This window comes from Lethenteron reissneri, chromosome 26 (assembly GCF_015708825.2).
Source record: "Lethenteron reissneri isolate LAM-NWPU_2019-01 chromosome 26, ASM1570882v1, whole genome shotgun sequence".
In the NCBI taxonomy this organism is placed as follows: Eukaryota; Metazoa; Chordata; class Hyperoartia; order Petromyzontiformes; family Petromyzontidae; genus Lethenteron; species Lethenteron reissneri.
This window is the reverse complement of record NC_083804.1, coordinates 20663289-20686784: the sequence shown is the minus strand read 5'-3', so window position 1 is coordinate 20686784 and position 23496 is coordinate 20663289. Positions and strand designations below refer to the sequence as shown.

Sequence of the window (23496 nt, the reverse complement as noted above, 5' to 3'; positions counted from 1 at the left end):
TCTCAGCCACCTTCCTGAGAAAGCATTTATTTAAATTCGTGATAATAAAAAAAATCCACAACATAAATGTAATGCTGGTGTCTCCTTCATTGGGAAGGGTTAATTGATGGGTGAAATGTTATTACAATTAGGTGAGACCACATGAAGCCAAGTCTCCTATGCAATAATACAAATTATGGGGAAACTGTACCGTAACAGTGTATGCAGTGCTGCTTCATAGAAACTACTGCATGTGTGTATGTCTGAGCTTTCTGCAGGTACTCCGGTTACCTCACATGTGTCGTAAGACGCATTAATGCAATTGTCAAAAGCATCCTATTGTGTAGGGACCTTCCTGAAAAATGTCTTGAGACTCAAAGACGTTTATTATTCGTATTACAGTATGAGCATCCATACATAGCAACGATTAAATAGGTTTATTTCGTTTTTCAACATCATGCAAATACGCATTTTTAACAACCGTGTAAGCGAACCATCTCATGCAGCCACACTGCCCCCAAGTGGATAAATTCAATATAGCTTTCTTAATGGTCTGGTGCATACACTTGCAGTACTAAGAAAAGTATATCGTCTCCACATACCCTACAAATAAAGCATATTTTTCCCATTAGCTTATTGGCTTCATAAACCAATGCTATTTGTCTATAATATCAGTGGCAAGAGATATCTGAGCCGGTCCCGGGTTTAGTCCCGTTCACCAATCTGCATGGACCAGCATCGTGAAGTTGTATCATTGCCAAACACTCATGACCGACACGGCGTGGAAGGGATTCTTTCATCCAGAGGTCAACTGATAAATGACCGTGCACAACACTGCGTCTAACTTCAAGAGCACACGCTGGTCGTGATGTGAACTGACGAACAATTCGCGTTGACACAATTCACTCGGCTCTCCATGCGTGCGAGTTTAAAAGCCAATTTATGGATCAACTCAACCCATCATCCCATATACATACCCCCACCAGGTTGCGGGCTGGACCAATATTGTACTCCTTTCCCATTGTCAGTCCATTGTCTCCGCACGCATATAACAAAATCAATTTAGTGGCATCCCTCCGCTGCGCCGGTGTGGCACTTTGACATCTGTGAATACAAACGGCTTTATAGCTCATCGGATTCCTGCAGTGTTAAATAAATATTCTGATGAAGACCGCTTGTGTTGCGATCGAAACGTCCTGGGTTTTTTTGCTTTTCATTTCATTTAAATGTTCTATCAACGTGACTTTACCGAAGGAACGAAAGCATATAAATATTATGATTCTTGAAAACAAATAAGTGGCGTGGGGTGGTGGGGGGTATGGTGGTGGGGATTTGGTGGGGGGTATAGTGGGGGGTTTGGTGGGAGGGGTGTGGTGGGCGGTATGGTGGGGAGGTATTTGATGGGGGGTATGGTGGCAGGCGGCGTGTGGTGTGGGGTGGTATTGTGGAGGGGAGGGGTTGGTGGGGGGGATTTGGTGGGGGTATGGTGTTGGGGGGTGTGGTGAGGGGCGGAATTTTGGGGGGGGTATGGTGGGGGGGATTTTGTGGGGGATTTGGTGAGGGGGTATGGTGGGGGGGTTTGGTGGAGGGGGGGTGTGGTGGGGGGCGGTATGGTGGGGGGGTTTGGTGGGAGGGGTGTGGTGGGTGGTATGGTGGGGGGTGTGGTGGGGGGTGTGGTGGGGGGTATGGTGGGGGGTTTGGTGGGAGGGGTTTGATGGGAGGGGTATGGTGGGGGGTATGGTAATGGGGTGTGGTGGGGGGCGGTATGGTAGAAGGGTTTGGTGGGAGGAGTGTGGTGGGGGGTTTGGTGGGGGGTATGGTGAGGGGGTGTGGAGGGGGGTATGGTGGGGGGTATGGTGGGGGGGGGGTGTGCTGGGGGGGCGGTATGGTGGGAGAGGTTTGGTGGGAGGGGTGTGGTGGTGGGGTTTGGTGGGGCGTATAGTGGGGGGATTTGGTGGGAGGGGTGTGGTGGGGGGGGTATTTGGTGGGGGGTATCGTGGGGGGGTGTGGTGTGGGGCGGTATGGTGGGGGGGTTTGGTGGGGGGGATTTGGTGGGGTGGTATGGTGGGAGGGATTTGGTGGGGGGTATGGTGGGGGGGTGTGGTGGGGGGCGGTATGGAGGGGGGGTGTGGTGGAGGGTATGGGGGGGGTATGGTGGAGTGTTTGGTGGGAGGGGTGTGGTGGGGGGTATGGTGGGGGGGTTTTTGTGGGACGGGTATGGTGGGGGTATGGTGGGGGTGTGTTGGGGGGTATGGTGGGGGGGATTTGGGGGGGTTTGGTGGGAGGGGTGTGGTGGGGGGGTGTGGTGGGGGTATGGTAGGGGTGTGGTGGGGGGGGGTGTGGTGGGGGGTATGGTGTTTGGTGTGTGGGGGGTGTGGTGGGGGGTATGGTGGGGGGGCTTGGTGGGAGGGGTGTGGTGGGGGATATGGTGGGAGGTGTGGTGGGGGGGTTTGGTGGGAGGGATATGGTGGGGGGTATGGTGGGGGGTATGGTGGGGGCGTTTGGTGGGAGGGGTGTGGGGGGGGGCATGGTGGAGGGTATGGTGGGGGGTGTGGTGGGGGGTGTGGTTGGGGGGTGTGGTGGGGGGTGTGGTGGGGGGTTTGGTAGGGGGGTTTGGTGGGAGGGGTATGGTGGGGGGTGTGTTGGGGGGGTATGGTGTGGGGTATGGTGGGGGGTATGGTGGGGGCGTTTGGTGGGAGGGGTGTGGGGGGGGCATGGTGGGGGGTATGGTGGGGGGTGTGGTGGGGGGTGTGGTGGGGGGTGTGGTGGGGGGTATGGTGGGGGGTATGGTGGGGGGTATGGTGGGGGGGTTTGGTGGGAGGGGTTTGGTGGGGGGTATGGTGGGGGGTGTGGTGGGGGGTATTCGGACCGCGCCGTGTGGGCGGAGCCAACGTCCGAGTCGTCCAATGGGAGCGCGCGGAGGGTGGCGCGAACCCGGCGCGCGCGCGAACATGGATTTCCCGCGCTTCGACTCGGCGATAAACCCCCAAACAACAACAACAAACGTGACATTAACAATCAAACTAAGTAACACCGCCGTGTAAATTATACCGCGTGTATTTATTCATAATATCCGAGTGGTTTTGAGAACCGGCTACGAAAGTGTATTTATTATCTGAGAGGATTAAACAACGTTACGAGGTCAGACGTTAGTTTTTGTTTTTGCTTGTTAAAGTAACACAAAGCCTCCGAGAGGCCGCGATTATTGATTTGCATGTTTTAAATATCCACGTTTCTAATACGCGGAGGAGGGAGGTTCGCGATGGCAGCGGCGTCCGGACGTCAGGCGCTGAGCGACATTTCCAACCCTCAGATCCAAGGTGTCACCTCCTAATCATCTCATAATGCCTCGTCTTGTCATCATCCTATTAGTCTCATCATCATCCCCCAGTGTCTCATCATAATCCGGTGTCTCTTCATCCCCCAGTGTCTCATCATCCCCCAGTGTCTCCTCATCCCTCAGTGTCTCCTCATCCCCCAGTGTCTCCTCATCCCCCAGTGTCTCCTCATCCCCCAGTGTCTCCTCATCCCCCGGTGTCTCCTCATCCCCCGGTGTCTCCTCATCCCCCAGTGTCTCCTCATCCCCCAGTGTCTCCTCATCCCTCAGTGTCTCCTCATCCCCCAGTGTCTCCTCATCCCCCAGTGTCTCCTCATCCCCCAGTGTCTCCTCATCCCCCAGTGTCTCCTCATCCCCCAGTGTCTCCTCATCCCCCAGTGTCTCCTCATCCCCCAGTGTCTCTTCATCCCCCAGTGTCTCCTCATCCCCCGGTGTCTCCTCATCCCCCGGTGTCTCCTCATCCCCCGGTGTCTCCTCATCCCCCGGTGTCTCCTCATCCCCCAGTGTCTCCTCATCCCCCAGTGTCTCCTCATCCCCCAGTGTCTCTTCATCCCCCAGTGTCTCCTCATCCCCCAGTGTCTCTTCATCCCCCAGTGTCTCCTCATCCCCCAGTGTCTCTTCATCCCCCAGTGTCTCCTCATCCCCCAGTGTCTCTTCATCCCCCAGTGTCTCCTCATCCCCCAGTGTCTCCTCATCCCCCAGTGTCTCCTCATCCCCCAGTGTCTCCTCATCCCCCAGTGTCTCCTCATCCCCCAGTGTCTCCTCATCCCCCGGTGTCTCCTCATCCCCCGGTGTCTCCTCATCCCCCGGTGTCTCCTCATCCCCCAGTGTCTCCTCATCCCCCGGTGTCTCCTCATCCCCCAGTGTCTCCTCATCCCCCGGTGTCTCTCATCCCCCAGTGTCTCCTCATCCCCCGGTGTCTCCCTTATCCCCCAGTGTCTCCTCATCCCCCGGTGTCTCCTCATCCCCCGGTGTCTTCTCATCCCCAATGTCCCTCATCCCCCGGTGTCTTCCGTCATCCCCCAGTGGCCTCCGTCATCCCCCGGTGTCTCCCTCAATCCCCCGGTGTCTCCTCATCCCCCAATGTCTCCATCCCCGGTGTTCATCCTCACCCAAGTGTCTCCTCATCCCCACAGTTGTCGCCTCATCCCCCAGTGTCCTCCTCATTCCCCCCGGTGTCTCCCTCATTCCCAGTGTCTCCTCATCCCCCGGTGGTCTCCTTGCATCCCCCAGTGTCTCCCTCATCCCCCGGTGTCTCCTCATCCCCCAGGTCTCCTCCTCATCCCCCGGTGTCTCCTCATCCCTGGTGTCTCCGCATCACCCCAATGTCTCCTCATCCCCCGGTGTCTCCTCATCCCCCAATGTCTCCTCATCCCCCGGTGTCTCCTCATCCCCCGGTGTCTCCTCATCCCCCGGTGTCTCCTCATCCCCCGGTGTCTCCTCATCCCCCGGTGGTCTCCTCATCCCCCGGTGTCTCCTCATCCCCCGGTGTCTCCTCATCCCCCGGTGTCTCCTCATCCCCCAGTGTCTCCTCATCCCCCGGTGTCTCCTCATCCCCCGGTGTCTCCTCATCCCCCAATGTCTCCTCATCCCCCGGTGTCTCCTCATCCCCCAATGTCTCATCCCCCGGTGTCTCCTCATCCCCCGGTGTCTCCTCATCCCCCAGTGTATCCTCATCCCCCGGTGTCTCCTCATCCCCCGGTGTCTCCTCATCCCCCAGTGTCTCCTCATCCCCCGGTGTCTCCTCATCCCCCGGTGTCTCCTCATCCCCCAGTGTCTCCTCATCCCCCAGTGTCTCCTCATCCCCCAGTGTCTCCTCATCCCCCGGTGTCTCCTCATCCCCCGGTGTCTCCTCATCCCCCAGTGTCTCCTCATCCCCTTTCTCTCCTTGTCCTATTTGTTTCCTTATCCCCTTGTCTCCCACACCTCGCCTCTCCCCTCTCGCTCCCCATTGTTACCATTGCATTGTCCTCGTTTCCATGATCATATGCATCTCATTCATCTGCTTGTCCATCTGGTTTCTCTGGTTTATTTGTCCCACATGTTTTGTATTGTTTGGTTCGTTGTAAATTTTATGACCCGCTGCTACTGGACGTCTCTGAAAAAGAGCTTAATAGCTCATCGGATTCCTCCAGTCTAAATAAAGATAACGATTTGTGCCCAGTGTCCATGTCCCCCATCAACCTCGTCTCGTCCCCGTGCCCCCACATCTCATTTAGCAATTCGGTTGTATGTTGAGCTGACAAAATGGTTGTATTTGTGCATCTATATACACACATTTTGTATGTGCTTATACTCTTATACTCTTAATAAGCCTGAAGTTGTGTTTTGCGTGGTCCATTTCAGAGACGCAAAGACGCTTATATGAAGACCTTCTGGACCCAACGGGATCTCCTATGACGCCTAACTCACTAAATCGGCGACGTCGGTCAAAGACTACCCCCTGTAAACCAGCAGACGAGCCCGTGGTGTGCGTTCCAAACTCAGGTAAACTGCGCTTAGCGCATTATAATCAGTGCCAAGGCGTTCAGAGTAGTACCATGGTGTACCATGTCCAAAAGTGCTAATTACTCTTCAGAGCAATGTTCTTCACTAAATTGCAGAGCGGAAGCCACTTTTGCCAATAATACATAATCAGTTTGAGAGCCGCCACACATTTTAAACCATTGGGGTTTGACAGAACAATGGGGGGGGGGGGTTCTAGATTTGAAGTTTTCGTGACTGCAAGGATCCATACTCTTGGGTTTTTTCGGTAAAGTCACGTAGGTAAAAAATATTAAATTCATTAAAATGAAAAACAAATACAATTAATCATGACGTTTCGGAAGCAACACAAGCAACCGTCATCAGGTGTTGACTGCTCCAGCAAAATTACTCAAGGACACCAGGGTTCTTTTGTCACATTTGTGTATTGTCAGGGGCCGCACTGAAGGACAACAGGGGTCAGCAAATGGCCCGCGGGCCTTGCAATCAAGAACACTGCTTTAGACCGTCGTACAGAAACCATACAAAGTCAACCAACCCACTGTTTTTTGTATTGCCTGTATGCAGAAACAGACCAGGGCGTCTTGTATGAGACACCTCCCTTTTCCTCCCAGCGGAAGAGACCCGTCCTTTCTCAAAAGAAGCCCTTCATTGCTGACGAGACCCCTTGCAGGTGCTCTGCAACAACAGGTGACCGACCAAAACCCCATCCTCACCTTTGTTGGCATCGGCCGTGCATGCGTGTCAGAATCTTGTGCAGCAGCTGAAAGAATAAAAATGTACCCGTAAAAACAAAGTTTTTCACTATAAATCCTTTATATGCGTGGCGGCTAGCGTCCTCTCGTCCTCTGGCTTGAGATGGCTGCCACCTATGGGTCAGATGATTGTCTGCCAGCATTAAGCAATTGGTAATTAAATATTTAATTTTTTTCCCTAAACAGTGTAAAATTTTGGAATTTTTTTTTTCACGAAAATTAATTGTCACGCACAACGAGTCTGTGTGGAAAATGTCAGCTCGATTGGATCACGGGAAGTGGGTAAAAAAACGACCGAAAGATTTGCACGGTCGTAAGCAAGCACGCAAGCAAGCGAACTTAATATAAAGGATTTAAAAACAGATGAGTTTTCTGTTGTCTGCAAGACTGTGCGCAGTTGTGCGAGTGTTTGAATTCTAAAGTTTTTGCAGGCCTGACGATCAAGAAAAAGAGGATTCCCAGCACCGAGGAGGTGACGGAGCGACCGCAGCTGCAGACAATACTGGCTGCGCTGAGCAGGGATCAGCTGGTGTCACTCATTGGCACATTTCTCGAAAGACACCCGGACCGAGAAGGGGTGAGTGTGACACGGCGAAGCGGTGGCATTTCTCCCGTGACTGAAAATCTCAATCCAGATAAGCCCTCATTGATTTGAAACACTTTGATTGGATGTTGCTTGGAATTTTATGGAAAGTGATTTTTGTTGTTTTTGTTGTGTCTTTAGTGAGGAAACATCGAAAATGTTGGGGGAAATTCCACGCATGCAAGGACAGTTTGCAACTTGCTTGATGTACTGTCCCCTAGAGGAACCGTCTGGTGTAACCAGACTCGAGTATTTGGCTATTAAATTCTACATAAGGCTGTTATCATGTGGTCAGGTCGCTTCGAGTCATTGCTGTATCGCTCAGTGGGCCTTACCTTCTAAAATTTTAAATAGTTCAATCGTAACCAAGTTTGTAAAAACCTGCACCGATTTCCGTTGTCAAAAGTTATCTGTTTGTCAAACGTGAGCTTAACTCCTTTTGCTCACGACTTTACAAGTCCACATGCTTAAACAGTTTTGCGAACATCAGAACAGCACTCATAGTACTCTTTGGTTCTTTTGGTAAAGTCACGTAGATATAAAATCAAATAAATCACGACGTTTCGGGTGCAACACAAGCGTCCGTCATCAGGTGGGAAAGCATGGCCTGCTGCTGAGGCAGACTTTTAAAACGTCGTGATTTATTTTATACCTACGTGACTTTACCAAAAGAACCAATATTATGGATTCCTGCAGTCACGAAAGCTTAAAATCAAGATTAGCACTCATAGTAGTTATCAGCTGTATGCTTGCAATGTCAACAATCACCCTTGAGTGTTAGTGATGGCACTCTTAAGCCACGACAAACCAGCAATGCCTTGACATCTCATTTGCAGGAACTGAGGAGCCTCATCCCAACGCCAGATGTGACCCCTCTGATAGAAAATCTTGAGAGCCTGAAGAAAACCATCTACAAATCTTTCCCCAGCTCACGGTCTGGGTCCCACCGTGATTCCTTCTGCTACAGAAGAGTAATCTCTCACCTTCAGGCTTTCAGAGTGAGCTTTGTCCTTGAAAGTTATATGACTAACATCACCAGCTTCCATCATGAACAACTCATCAACGCACAGTTTTATTATTTTTTTGTTAAATCTCATTAAAGCAAAACTAGATCACTCCAATAGGCCTAAATTATGCAAACGAACATCACAATGTTACATGCCCCACAAGCAGTCTCCATCACATGTCAATCAAACTAAAGTTTATTAAAGCATGAATTTTGACAAATTGTGTGAAAAAACTAATGCATTCGTGACTAGACAAACCATCAGCTCACAATTCTTGAGAACGGGTTAATCAGAGGTGTGCATGAGGTATTTTATATTTTTTTCTGAAGGAAGCTTTGGATTTATTGACAGACCACATGCCAGGAGCAAGGGAAGATTCTGCTTCAGAGTCAGTTTCACGAGGCCATGCTGGAATACTCCCTTCTGGCTTGCTCCACTGTCGCAGCTCTTCCCGACTGGGATAACGTTGCCCACAACGCAGTCAAGCAGCGCTGCTTCCGAACGCTCACCATGCAGTGCATGTCTGCGCTGAGCAAAAGCACCTACGAGAGGGAAGGATATACCCGTTTACGGAAGAGGTGATTAACAACACCGTATAATTAATCTCAAAAGAGAAGTGCCTGCATATTGGATTAGTCATTCGATTAATTGCAAGTGTGGGAATGTTAAGACGTGATCCCATTTTTTCCCCATTCCAGGTTCGAGATTGTGTGCACCATCAACAGCGAGCTGCAGCCCTGCCTCCTGGAAGTGGAACGAAAGCTTAGCCAACTGTAACAGCTTTATGTTGCGGTGTGAAATACGTCCTACCAAATATCCACTATTTAAATGTGTTGGCAGTTAAATACAATAATTTTTTAATGTTACAAAAAATGTATTAACTGTAAAGACTACTGAAGTCAAAATATTCACGATTTTGGCACTTTAGTGATGGTGCTTTCATTTAATGGTGCTGTTGTTCATAATCTTCTGCGTGTGAAGTTGCCCAAGTGTTAGTTTTGCTTTGGGATTTATTTTTAAGTCGTTCCTATAAAAAATATTTGCACAAGTCCAATCTAATCAGCATGGACTATAATCTAATACTCAAGCCAACATTCTACTATGCCACGTACACATTGCATAGGGTGATCCAGATGTCGTGACCGCAATTTAATTCTCTAAAACTTAATATTTTAAAGTAAGATATATTTAAAACAAATTAATATGCAAAGGAAACACGTTAGCTGTAAATTAATTGTGGGTCACAAAGACATCCGTACGACCCTGTTCATGATTTGGCGAGTGCACAAACTAGGTGGCGCTAGATGCCTGTTGTATATATTATCTGAATGTCATGTACCTTTGTTTCAATTAACTATTTAGAAGTTTCCATGCATTCAAGCACAACTTTTGCTTGTATTGAAATGTGGCATTCAAATTTTTTTAAACATTTTAATGTGGAGTTTATCACCTATATTAACATTCAAATGTATTAAGCGTGCCTTAAAATATCTTGCTTTATTCACTTTAGGAAATCCTAATGAATTGCATATTAAAGTGGTTTCGTTTGAAAACGGCTCTGCAGGAATTATTTCGATGCAACCTAAAAAGTTCACCTTTAACCTGTAAAAACTGGGATTTTGAAAACACAACGACATTCAACTGTTAATATATTTATGTTTACAGTAATACCGACTCATGAACATTGAATCTTTAAGCCACTGCTAGGCTATGAAGGTATTTTTTCACAAATGTTAGTGAAAACCTCGGGCTGAAAAACTGTTCAGTTAGTCACGCAATTTTAAAAGAACTTGCTTTCAAAAAGCCAATGGAATTAGGATTGTCTACCACGCTTCATGACAAGATTTATTCCGCTGCAAAGTACAAAAAATCTTGACGCAAAGCTTTCCTGACTGCAGGAATTTATATTCTTCGGGTCTTTTCGTTAGTCACGTAGATAGAAAAAATTATAAATGAAAATAAAGTGAATTAAAAAATATATTTTTTTATTTTATACTTTATTTTCATGTTTTACTTTTGTTTTTTTCTATCCATGTGCCTTTACCGAAAGACCCAAAGAATATAGTACACAACAGGATTTAAAAGTCCATTGTGGCACGTTGTGATTTGTGTCATGTAAGTGAATTATAAATACACATCCACTGCCCTGGATGTTTTTCAATCTTTTATTTGTCCCATCGATTGCAGTACTGCACCCAGTGACATACTTTAGACACCCAGGATTGCCGAAGGGCAGTTTTCATCATACACTATTGACTTAGGGCTCCAGATTTTGCATGTAAACACAGGTCTGCCCTTGCAAAAGCCACCACAAACTTAACACTTGGAAACATACCAGCTTACCACAGCAGCTTCCAAGAACGGAGCATAACACCTGCACGCACCGCAGCCACCACTGGAAAAAAAAAAAACTTAAGTCTTTCCTATCAGAACTCTGCAGCATCGCATTTCCCACTACTTGAATCCCAGAGGACTAAAGGTCAGGGTTACCTGCTTTTTCACTTGACCATATGCCAGTTTGATGTAGAACACAATTGGACAAAAAAAATCAAGGTTCAATGCAAAAGCAGATTATGCTTCAAATGTTTTTATTTCGAATATCAACTAAAACGTAATTATAAAAACCAGATGTAAATATAGACACCAACGCTCAAAAACGTTCAGAAAAACTTGGAACTGTGGTTAAAAATACCAGTTGTGTGAAAGAAAAAGACAGCAGCAAAGCACAACGCCAACATTGCCTGGACCAATAGCAACAAAGTTGTTGCTGTCGACAAGCTCAGAATTCATGCTGGTGTGTGGACTGGTACACGTGAACCCCCCCCCCCACCCAAATCTCGTAGCCTCCTAAGGCCCGACAACGCCACAAACTCTCCCATCCCCCAACCCACGTGGCCACAAACGTTCTAGAAACCTACATTATGAACAGGAGTCCGGTCTATGCCCCCCACAAGCGAACACATCTTAACAAATAGCTTCGGGAGGCGGTGTGGGTTGAGGTTACATCCAAATTGTTTTGAAGGTGAAGAGGCTGGAGAAATAGCGCTCAACTTCCAACTCAAGAACCAGCGGCTCCATTAAACTAAATATCCGTCCCGCCGATGTGAGCCCCAAAAGCCATCGCATTGCTAAACCGATTACTCAGGCTACTTTCTAGAAAACTATTGGGTGTACCTCGGGGGGAGGGGGAGCAGACACGTGGGAGAGTGGCGAATTAAAGAGATGGAACGAACAGCCTTTGGTGAAGGCAACACGTGGGATGGGTGCTGGGGGCCCCCCTTTCGGCACAGGGTTAGGCGATTGTCTGGCTCAATGAACAACCGCATCAACCAACCTCACAACCACCTCGGCTCACATCCACTCCACCAACCAATCGCGTTCCGCTTTGCTCAAAAAGACAACACGGGTCTCGCTTAGCAGCCGCTCACGCGAGCCTACACTGCAATGTACCCATCAGCAACGATAACAAAACTGTGCACACCCGAGAAATTGGTTTAATCTTTTACCATCGTTAAGCCCCGCCATGTAGGCAATCCCCCCCACACACACAAACCCCCCTTTGCTTTTAAAGCGTGGCGACATCTTGCCCGCCGTGTTAGGCGCACGCCATTTTCCCATAGTAACTGCGTCTCCCCCTTCCCCATGTTGGACTACCCGAGCGGTCAACCCACCCGGGGGTTATTGTCACGTTGAAACGCAGAACAATCGTCACAATTGAAAACAAAATCAACCAAAGCAAGCACAGTTACTGCTGTTGAAACCCAAGCGGTACGTACACACAAGCACGGCACGTGGGGGAAAGGGGGGGCACAGCAATTAACTCTTAACATCACCAACTTATAATTAACGCCACTAATCCCGATATCTCCTGGGCTTCGTCAGCATCGTTAATTCATACAACCTCCCACCCTTAAAAGCAGATTTCCCATCGTTTACCCAAATACCAGAGCATCACCAGCCCCCCACGATGTCGACCATCAACCAACCCACCCCCCCCCCCCCCCGAAGCTCGCAGGTGAACGGTGCCAGGGGCTGGGACCACGGGGTCTTCTCTGCTCACATCATCCCACCACGCTGCCCAGTCCATGTGGTGGTGGCGGCGACGGAGCCGTGCACAGTCGGGCTGCGTTGTCGTAGATGAAGACGGCAGAAGAGGTCGTCGGTCGTAGAAGAATGGAGGCGGTCATAGAGGTGTAAGTAGAAGAAGAGGAGGAGGAGGGGGGGGAGGCATGCGCATGGAGGAAAAACGCGCTCAGTACTCCTGCGACTGCGACGACTTCTTGCCGGCCTTGCCGCCGCTGCCGCTGCTCGCCGCCTGGCCCGTCTTCTTGGGCAGCAGCACGGCCTGGATGTTGGGCAGCACGCCGCCCTGCGCTATGGTCACGCCGCCCAGCAGCTTGTTGAGCTCCTCGTCGTTGCGGATGGCGAGCTGCAGGTGTCGGGGGATGATCCTCGACTTCTTGTTGTCGCGGGCGGCGTTTCCCGCCAACTCGAGGATCTCGGCCGAGAGGTACTCGAGCACCGCGGCCAGGTACACGGGCGCGCCGGCACCCACCCGCTCCGCGTAATTGCCCTTGCGCAGAAGGCGGTGAACGCGACCCACGGGGAACTGCAGCCCGGCGCGGGAAGAACGCGACTTGGCCTTGGCGCGGGCTTTGCCACCGGTCTTGCCTCGTCCAGACATGGCTTAGGTTTTCTTTTGTCTCGCTGGCCCGGGCCCCGCTGTTGCTGCAGCTGAAGCGACGATCGCCGATGAGTCGAGCCGCGAAGTGGCGCGAAGTGAGCCGAGCCCGCCAAATGCTCGTGTTTATATAGATTTTGGGGGAGTGGGCGTGGCCTCGCTCGTCGATCCACCAATGGGAGCGCGGCGTTGGCTCCCGCGCACCCCCACCCCCCTCGCGTCATGGGCGCGAGGGGGGGGGGGCGCGCGCAGCGACCGTTGCGTTTTGGCGCCAAAAAAATCGTTCTGACGTCGTTTCATTAAAACGACGAAACATATTTAAGAGAATTAACGTCACTGCGGTGAAGTTATAAAACAAAAAAGCGCTTTGCAAAGTACACTTGTGCCCATAGACTTCCTCAAAAAGCACTTAAGTACTGTATTCTGTAATTTATGTGCAGTTTCCGCCTCGGTGCTTGCACTGTGCTAACAATTGGGTGACACCTCACGCAAGAGAATAAATGGCAGAGAAATATCAATGCCACATTACTACTGTGTGTTAGCGCTCCAAATAGTTTCAATTAAAGGTTGAAACAACCTCTTGAGGGACTAAAGTGTCGTGCGTTGAACTTCTTTCGCACCGTACGTAGCCAACAGTGCTAATCGTGGTACTGTACAGTAATGTTAGATCATGTTAAACCACACTGAACCAAGTACTCTGAACATATCACTAAGTTTACAGCATCTACGTTTTAAAGATGTTTTTAATTAAATTACAAGCCGTTCAATAAGTGGGATAGTTTGTGTTTTTATATCAAACTTAAACTCCCACGACTTTAATTCCCAATTACAATAAAGAATTTGCCTAAATGCAGATACAAAAATCAAATATTTGTGTCCGTTCCATGTGACCTGGCATAATCCTCGTGAAGTAACATTTTTTTTATCATCATACAACGTCCTATAAAAGTGTCAAACCAAGATCCAGTATTTTCCTTTCACTTTATTATTCCGAACCAATTTATTCCAGCTCCATAACCTCAGCACAATTCCTTTTTCCGTCACCATCTCTTCCTTCCACGTGGTCCACATCTCAGTGCATTCATTTAGTAGCGGTGCACAAGCACAAATTCTCATCAAGTTCGTCATGGACACACGTGTATGATGAGTCTGACCTTTAGACTCATCATGGCTCAAAATCCAAAGGCCTTTAAAAGTTTCTTCAGAAATTTTATACAAAAAAAACCTTCACGCTTTCCTGCACAAATTATTGAGGCGGTGCTAATCTATTTACAGCCCTGAGCCAGTGGTGTACATTCCACATTCATGTGGCGGGGGCGAGTTTATCCACGGGACCATTGCTGACTTCCCCACAAACTAGTTATCTATTTTACAGAACCCAGGATGATGGGCTGGCATCCTACAACCAGGATTTGAAGTTGCAACCTTCGGATTATGAGTTGCTCCCTCTTCACAAACCACCTGACCGGATCTTAAAATAGCATCCTGTTTTGGTCTAAAATATGTTTTGCCAAAAGCCACTTTGCCTATAGAAATCCTGAAATTTGTCTCCAGAGCATTTACCCTCGCACGTCAAAATACTCCCCAGATAGTAAGAAATTAATCCAATCGGCTACTTTGATTAGCATCTATTGCCTGGGTATTTATATTTAAAATTTACAATGGCAGACCCACGTAAAACCCTAACATAAACAGAACAGCCTAGAACCTCCCTGCCCCATACCGTCTTGGAGTAGGGTACCACCCAGGAGTTCAAGACCACACACGTTGCAGTTCAAGTCCATATCCCTGGACTCTACACAAGTGTGTAACGGCCTCCGCAATCCGCATTGGAACTGGAACGATTAGTCAATAAAGTGTATTAATCGACTCAAATTTGGCAACTTCTTTAAAGTCAATTATCCAAGTGCCTTTAAAAATGGTGGCAAACCCCAAAATCCTGCCTCCAAAAGACAAGCCTCGCTTCATCACCTCCCATCCAGCGGCACACGTGTTAATAGAGGCATGACCTTTTTTCCCCAACCACTCCTGCGTTATTCGACGAGTTGAGAGTAAAACCGAACCGATCAACGGTAATCAATTCCTTAAATAATTTGATATTCCGGCTCTACCTGAGTGATGCGATGAGCTCTACTCTCCATTGGTCGAACTGGGCTTCTGAAGTCAATGGGGATGCACAGCAGAAGGGCCGGAGCGTATGTGCAGTTGGAAATGCAGATGCCGTTTCACTATAAAGGGCCAGCGTAGTAAAGCTTGAAAGCATTTGGCAATTCAGCACAGCTGACTCATTTGACATGTTTATTTATCAATCACCAGCTTACTTTTAAATGAACGATACAAATGAACTCACACATTACAGTTCCGCAGAATAACCAAGTTCACATGATAAACATGGATAATTACCGTATTGAAATAAAACACGTGGTTAGACAAAGTCGATTTCCAATGCTCGAATAAGTTGTTCGTGTTTTGGAAAACAAAAGTACAAATAAAACATTGTACCAACTTTAAAATTATCACTTAGAACCAGGGAAAATATGTACCTGTCCTTATTTTAAATGCACTTGGCAAGAAAAATATGTCTAAGTGAAGTCATTTGTCCAACTAACTGGAAACAGTGTTAGCAATTTCATTAAACATTACTAATTTATATCTCCACACGTGGACACAATATTTTGTGTACGAATAAAAAATAGCCCACATACAAATGTGACAATTTCAACGCTTCCAATGGCTGCATTACTTCATCCGTAGAAAGCAACACACAGGACAATGTGTGCCAATGCAACTGAATGGATTTTATTGGAAAAATGCATCACCCCTTCCTTTACCTTAAAAGTTAAAGTATGAAATAGAAGGGTACAAACTGCACACGTTTATGCAATGCAAAAACGGTCTGCTCTCTGTTTTGCTTCTAAGTCTCCGTATCATCAGCAGCAACAGCCGAAGACTCATTCACGACCCCAAACCGCTTCTTCCTCTCTTCCACTTGCTCTTCCTCCACCACCTCCTCCTCCTCCTCTGCATTCTGAGCTGCGTCGTGAGGTCTTTTTAGGGATTTCGCCGCAGTTGGGGTTGCCGCATTGGCGGCGGCAGCAGCTGCTTGGTTGGCCTGATGATGCAACGCTTTGACCATGGCCTGCAGGTGCAGCGGCGGGTGGAAGTATCGGCACTTTGGGCGCATGCAACGGGCCATGACGAAGTCCATGCACACAGTGACTCGACCATCAACTGGATCTATCAGCTTCAGGTCAGGGGGGTGCGCCAGCCGACAGCTGGTGTTCAACAGCGGGCAGCTGCCACGCAAGAATTCCGTGCACACTTCCAGCTTGTCAGGGCGGAGTGGGGTCTGCGTGCCGAGCTGCAGGGATGCAGCTGCTTGCATTGCGTTCATCACGAGCGTGGCATAGGCAGTAGGGACCCCGGCCGCTTTGGCCAGGATTTCCGGCGAGGGATAGGTCACCGCCGGGGTCAGCGAAGAAGCAAGGTAATTCCCATAGGGCAAAGAAGACGCAGCCTGGGGTTGCGCACTCAGCTGCGGGTACGTGTGCACGGGGGCGAGCATGGAGGGAGCGGTCATCTGCATTTGCGAAATCGCCGTGACATTCTTTTGTTGGATCCCATGATTTTTTCCACTGATCTCGAGCTGCATCTTGAAATGCTTGGGCGGGTGAAAATACTTGCAGTTCTCGCGTGTGCAGCGCCCCTTGACGAAGTCGAAGCAGGCTATGACGCGGCCGTGGGGGGCGGTGACGTGTTTGGGTGGGTGTGCGTAGCGGCACTCGTCCTCCGTGCGCGAGCACGTGCCCCTCTGGAAGTCGCGGCACACCTCCAGCATGAGCCAGTTGTTGTCGCGGGAGCCAGCCTGGTTCGAGGCAGCGACCGCCAGTGCCACGTCACTGTTTATGCTCCCTTCTTCGAAGAGACCAGCCCCGCTCCCTCCTATTGGGAGTTGAGCCCTCTTGGTGCCTCCTACTGTGAAGAGAAAAAAGAATATTGCAAATATTTAAAATACATTTTCATTTTTTGTTATCAATTATTATAATAAAGGGAAGCCTTGTCAATATATTCAATAACTAATTCTGCATCTAAGGTATATGCCGTTGAGAAGAAACCACACTTTCTGACTTTCCCTCACTTTCACGAACGAGCAGTTATTTGGCGAATGCTACAATAATGCCTGATGATCCCCTCTCTGCATCACCACTCCCACTTCTTCCTTTGACCCAAAGAAAGTGTGCAAACTTTCTCCTCGTGTCTTTTTTTTGTCTCTTAAAAAGCCCCTCAATTAGGCCAGAATAATGTATCGAGGTTCGAATAGTGGCTCCGTTGGAAAGAGGCACAGGTAACCCTTTTATCTATTTTGCCAGTTTTATATAGGGCAAGTCAGTTATCGCAACACTTCATACTAAAATGTAAATTATATTAAATCATCTTCATGGGCATTGTCATGACCCCAAATTACAGAAAAAACAGACATACAGACAAGAGCGAAAGCATTAAACCTTGGTTGAAAAGTGTTAAGAACTAATCGGAATAACCTGCTGAATGGTGAGGTCCTCCTGCACCGGCCGGCGTTGCAAGGTGAGGCGGCGCATGGAGATACTTGCAGTTCTCGCGCGAGCAGCGCCCCTTGAGGAAGTCAAAGCAGGCTATGACGCGCCCGTTGGAGATGTTCACGTGCTGTGGTGGATGCGCGTAGCGGCATTCCTCCGCCGTGCGCGAGCACGAGCTCCTCTGGAACTCGCGGCACACCTCCAGCAGCAGCCAGTTGGTGTCGCGGGACGCCAGGCTAACAGAATCCATGTTGTTCTCGTCGTTGTACATGAGTCCTTCGAGGTGAGCGCCCACAAAGGGTACTGCTGTGAGTAAGGATGCACCGACTATTTGTAAGTATTCAAGTAATTTATAACAAATATATCGTTTTTAAATAATCAAGCTTTCTAATACATGCACCTCTTGTCTTATCTGCATGCACATAAACAGATTGGTGTAAATAATGCTACTTGGGAATAAACCTCCATCAAATTACCACTATCCCTCCCCTCAAGTAACAGCTTGTGTAATAGGCTCATGCTACATTAACCCCTGGCGAGTCTCTGACCTATCCTGACATTTTCTCTGGGTTTTCACCTGATGTCACTATTACTTCCACTTCCTCACTCAATACAAAACTATGCGTGTCTGTCCTGGTGTTTGCGAGTCCTCGTACCTCTCTCCCCTCGTGTAACACTCTCATTTTCCTCTCGCGTCTCACTCTACTCGTGTATCTCATGTTTTTATCTTTGTACGTCTCTCATCTATCACTATATACCCTTGTACATGTCTCGTGTTTCAGGTCTTCGTAAGTGTAGAATTTGTGCGTTCATAAATGTATATGTGAAGGTGCATGTGTGCCACTGTGCCACCACTCCAGCCCAAAATAATTAATATATAATCAACATCATGTACAAATAGGTTACATAATAAAGTTAAAGGCCTAGCCGTGAGCTTTACCGGTTCCTGCTGCACGGCAAGCTCTTTCCCCCAGCAGCAGTCGACAGTCGGCTCCGAAAATCTGGACGTCTCCTCACCGTCGAAAATTCTTCCTCCAATTTAAAACAAACTGTTCACGTCTGACTCGCATACAACACACAAATTTAATAAGATACCATCCGAGGCAAATGTGACTTCATCCATGATATTTAGAACAGCTAAAATGTCCGTATGATATTTGGTCCAAGTATTCATTCACACACTTACATACAAATTAATCCCAGTGACGTTTAGATCTTCTTGGTTCTTTCGGTAAAGTCACGTAAAAGGGAAATAATAAAATAATAAAAATAAACATAATAAAATACAATTCTCACGACGTTTCGGCCACAACGCAAGCCGATCTTTCTGATAGATATAGCTTACACGTACGTCCTATCCTGAAGAGGAAATTTGCCACAATCACAGAGACAAACTATTAGTCGAAATAACTGATAAACCACCAATAACTGGTAAACCACTGAATTGTCTCTCCTAATAAACCTGGAAATACAATTCTTGAAATGGGTGCCATTGAACGCTGGGAACCTTTTTCCACATGGTATGGAACTTTTTCTTAAAATCTTAAAAATAAAACGTGCATTGCTGAATATAAATTCGTTGTATAACTTGCCTTCCATTATCAATGAAAATATTTCCTCAAGGCATCACCACTGCCATATAGCAGAAGTGTATATATATAAAATTGACAAACATTTTCAGGTTTGATGACAAGCTCTCTGAAGAAAAATAACAGAGGCTGGCGCTGTATTGTGAAATAAGAAAGAACAGAAAGCATAAGCTATGAAAATCACAGAAAAACTGAAGTAGGCTAAATATCAATATGGATGAACAATAGCCCAAGCTGTTGAGAGTTCTAATATTTGGATACTCGACTAAGATCATGCGAACAGCAGTATCGGTTCGGTTTGTGCGATTTCACGTATGTGTGACTACCTAATTTCTACCCAAAATTCACGATATGGTTTTAATTCAGTCACATGTGGATATGGGGTCGGTCGTGAAACAACATTGAGAGTACTGCATGTGCTACTCTTGTTTGGTTTTGCTCTGTGCGACCCCTTTTCTTGAAACGCACCTATCGCATAAAGCAAGGGAAACCTCTTTTTTATTTCAAATCTGTGTCGAAGATAGATGAACAGGTAATTGAAGGAAATACGGTGTACACTGTCACATGGAGTGCCGCGTTATATTCGGTAAAGACATGAAGCAAACAGATTAGTGTGTTTGGCTACGTATGGTGTGAAAGAAGTTCAACATACATACAGAAGAATGGAAACATACAAGGTGTAAATGGGATGTCGAACATAAAGATTATCTCAATTTGGCGGTAACCGAGTAATGAGGAAGTGTTAGTGGTCTCAGGAGTACATATATCTAATAGGAACACTTTATAGAAGGCATAACACCTGAATTGGGCATACGGTCACTGGGGATGGCTTGCTGAAGGAAGCTGTACAAGGAAGTTGGGAAAAAGGCCAACAGGAAGGAAAGAGAAGACACAATCTACGTGGTGAAGGGGGCATTACGATAAAAAGAGGAAATCACAAAATCAGAGTGGAAGGAACTTGAACAAAAGAACAGGGCATTGGAGCAGAGAACTGAGTGGAACGTTTTGAACAATGCTCCTACTTGGCAGGAAGATTTCATTGTATGTATATATAAAATGGCAATTATTTATCTAGAAAAGACCCGATGAGCAAAATTTGCCAATTCCAATTTTAAGTGTTTGTAGTCAAATGGGAGGAAAGCAGAGGGTTTGACATTCAGCGATTCCACCAATAATACAAAGTTATATCTCGTACCAAGTGGCCAGCCGTCCAAGTACTGCACTCGCCAGACTTAATCCTATCTTTGCATTATAATTATTACGAAAAAGCCCCCATAAAAACCCCTCGGATATAAAACCACTGCAGTGACATTTTTGCTGAATGCAATAGTAACGACCATATACAGCGAAATCTTGGATTGCGAGTAACTTAGTCTGCGAGTGTTTTGCAAGACGAGCAAATTTTTTAAATAAATAATTTGATAAACGAGCGATGTCTTGCAATACGAGCAGTAAGTACAGTATACGCTTCGTCTGCCGAGCGTCACGTGATCACAACTGAGCCAATGGTTATTTTCTCTCTCTGGATGCGGGATTGTGGGTAATCATCTCCCATGCTCGGTCTCAGCCGGCGTGCCTCACTCGTATAGTCAACATCCGTGTGAGCGTTTACTGTTTACTATAGTACTGTATAGTGTTGTGACCACGTGTGTGTGTGCGTAAAGCATGTTTTTAACTTGTGTCCAAGTGTAGTGACTGTTCATTAGTTAGTGACAGTGAAAGTCGTCCTACACAATAACCCTCTTACTCCTATCCTCTCTCACATCAGCCACGATTAAATTTCATTAATACATTTGATTACTTTATATTAAATTTAAATAAAAAATATAAAAAGGTTCAGTATTTTGTATTATATTTTATATGAATATTTCTGGGCTGTGGAACAAATCATCTGAGTTTCAATTATTTCTTATGGGGAAATTCGCTTTGATATACGAGTGCTTTGGATTACGAGCACGTTTCCGGGGCGAATTATGCTCGCAATCCAAGGTTTCACTGTATATACATTTAAAAACGACGATTATTTTGTTTTATAAAGCTAGTATAGTCCGCTCAGGTTATATAACGCTTAACAGACGTCTTCTTCACCAAGTCGCACTGACCAGCGTGGTGAAGTATGGTCAAACAACCCCCCACTTATGATCTGACACGGCGTGGTCCATTTCACTCCAGCAGTGTTGGTGACCCAGGGCCTGCGAGCGAGTTGACGTGATTAGCATGGCACACACACACATATCTTATTACATACAATACTGGTGGTACACTATATATACACATGCATACATTGCACTGATTTGAAGCTTTCGTGACTGCAGGGATTCATATTCTTGGTTCTTTCGGTAAACACCCGAGGAAACTTTCCTTAGAGCCTAGTCTCATATGGGTTGGACCAGATGACGCCAAAAGGCGCACAACTCAAGGACAATGCACCATCAGAGTATGAGAGCTCGGGGCAAGCATCTACACTATGGGGACCTCATTTGCCAGTAAAAATATGCACATTATCAGAGTTATGTTCTTTTGTTTGTATTATGACTGCAGGTATTGCGGTCTATGCAAACATGACTCCTTGCAAAAAGGTGTCAGTTTTGTTGCCAGATAGAAGGGTAAAGAACCAATTATCATATTTTTACTGGCAAATGAGGTCCCCATAGTGTAGATGCTTGCCCCGAGCTCTCATACTCTGATGGTGCATTGTCCTTGAGTTGTGCGCCTTTTGGCGTCATCTGGTCCAACCCATATGAGACTAGGCTCTAAGGAAAGCTGTCTCGGGTGTGGACCAATCAACTTCAAGGACAGTGCACATTATCAGAGTTATGTTCTTTTGTTTGTATTATGACTGCAGGTATTGCGGTCTATGCAAACATGACTCCTTGCAAAAAGGTGTCAGTTTTGTTGCCAGATAAAAGGGTAAAGAACCAATTATCTTTCGGTAAAGTCACGTAGAAGGGTAATAATAAAATACAAATATAAAACAATAAAAATTCTCAAGACGTTTCGACTGCAACACAAGCAATCATCATCAGGTATGAAATCCACAGCAAAATTATTCTTTTTCATATACAAAACACAGAACATTTTTTCAAATTTCTTGCTGTGGATTTCACACCTGATGATGATTGCTTGTGTTGCAGTCGAAACGTCGTGATAATTTTTATTGTTTTATATTTGTATTATTTCCCTTCTACGTTACTTTACCGAAAGAACCAAGAATATATATAGATGTTGTAGAGTGCGATACAACAGGCTAAATATCTCTTCGTATGGCCTTGGATGGAGTGTTGGCCCAGGGTATTCTGTGAAATCGAGCACCTACAACGCCATGCACGCCACTGTATGGCAGAAATTACGTTCAGTCGTAACCACCGCACTTAATACATTTAAACACACACAGTTTGCAGACGGGCACCAATGAGAATAACAACTACTCCCAACACAAATCGTCAATAGCAAAGCCCTCACGTTACAACAATAATCCAAACGAAAGCGTCGTGCGAAACAAGTCACGATATGGCGGGATAAAGGGTGGTGGTGGTGGTCTCGGATTTGGCCTTCGAAAGATGCGGAGGTGAAATCAACTCGGGCGGGGGAAGAAGCGCGGTCTCGTCGTCGTTCTTTCGCCTGGGAATCGCTGCGGGATTTAACGAGACGACGTTTCGCAGCCTCTACCGTCTTGGCTCTGTGGAAGGCCGTGAGCCCGAAGCGTCACACGGCGGGGCAATCGAGAGATGGGGGGGGTGGTGGGGGTCATCGTCCGAAACGTCGCCTATCTCACATACACGCAGCCTTATCAACGAATGTAACATTTTTTGTAGGTTTAGTAATAAGATTTATATTTTAAAAACGCGTCCTGAGTTGAAAACCGTAGCACACACGCGCACGCGAGATTTAAATTCGCACCGCGGATGCGCACGGGGGGAGAGGTCCTCATTTAAAAACCGTAGTGCGGATAAGCGGCCGCGGCCGCCCGCCCGCAACAAGCACGAGGAGCCTCCCCCCCCCATCGAGAGCGACATTAAAAACAAAATCCGCCGTCGATCTAAAACAAAAAACCAAATCGTCAACGGCCACGTACATAGAGACACACACACAACGACAAGGGGGGAGGGATGGCGAAGCAAGTACATTAATTCGATGTTACGGGACGGGTCTCGACTTGCCGTTAAAAGGCCCCAATCGCGTTGGCGGCGCGGCTCAGTACGGCTCGCCACCACCTCCTCTCACGCCAAACACTCTCTCTCACACACACACACGACGACTACAACAACCACTACAACACTCTCACGCGCGCACACCCCCAAGTGGTGAGGCTTCAAACCTTCCTCGCGCCAGGCGGAAAAGAGAGACGGAGGAAGATGGGGAGGGCTTTTTTTCGTGTTTCAAACAAAAAAAAATCCTCTTCCCTCACCGCGCCGCCGACCCCCAAAGCAACGCGCGAACAAAACGCCTCCAGGGCGCTTTGGGAGAGGCGGGCGTGGAGGGCGACTCTTGCTGAGCGCTCCCCAGGGGCGTCTTTGCATCGCAA

At 47.4% G+C, this 23496-nt stretch overlaps 3 protein-coding genes across 6 annotated transcripts; 1 reads left to right on the top strand and 2 right to left on the bottom strand.

The window, feature by feature from the left end:
- Positions 1-2865: 2865 nt before the first annotated feature.
- Positions 2866-9621, top strand: LOC133347414 (uncharacterized). Of its 2 annotated transcripts, none has more exons than XR_009755708.1 (7): positions 2866-3299; positions 5663-5803; positions 6368-6490; positions 6987-7132; positions 7975-8136; positions 8475-8723; positions 8844-9621. XR_009755708.1 is itself a non-coding variant. In XM_061559660.1 (7 exons), the coding sequence occupies exons 1-7, from the start codon at positions 3242-3244 to the stop codon at positions 8920-8922; spliced, it is 936 nt and encodes a 311-aa protein (XP_061415644.1). In that variant the 5' UTR covers positions 2866-3241; the 3' UTR covers positions 8923-9621. The 2 variants fall into 2 exon arrangements, 1 of the variants encoding a protein (XP_061415644.1); XM_061559660.1 differs by having other exon boundaries at positions 8497-8723.
- A 1095-nt stretch (positions 9622-10716) lies between these two features.
- Positions 10717-12921, bottom strand: LOC133347852 (histone H2A-like). Its single transcript, XM_061560531.1, has one exon. The coding sequence runs from the start codon at positions 12827-12829 to the stop codon at positions 12398-12400; it is 432 nt and encodes a 143-aa protein (XP_061416515.1). The 5' UTR covers positions 12830-12921; the 3' UTR covers positions 10717-12397.
- Positions 12922-15110: 2189 nt separating this feature from the next.
- Positions 15111-23450, bottom strand: LOC133347849 (muscleblind-like protein 2a). Of its 3 annotated transcripts, none has more exons than XM_061560527.1 (4): positions 23290-23450; positions 18323-18441; positions 17368-17685; positions 15111-16801 (listed from the first exon to the last, which is right to left on the bottom strand). In XM_061560527.1, exons 3-4 carry the CDS (start codon positions 17651-17653, stop codon positions 15741-15743), a joined length of 1347 nt encoding a protein of 448 aa, XP_061416511.1. In that variant the 5' UTR covers positions 17654-17685; positions 18323-18441; positions 23290-23450; the 3' UTR covers positions 15111-15740. The 3 variants fall into 3 exon arrangements, with proteins under 3 accessions (XP_061416511.1, XP_061416509.1, XP_061416510.1); XM_061560525.1 differs by having other exon boundaries at positions 17368-17688; positions 23290-23449; XM_061560526.1 differs by having other exon boundaries at positions 17368-17688; positions 23267-23387.
- Positions 23451-23496: the final 46 nt, after the last annotated feature.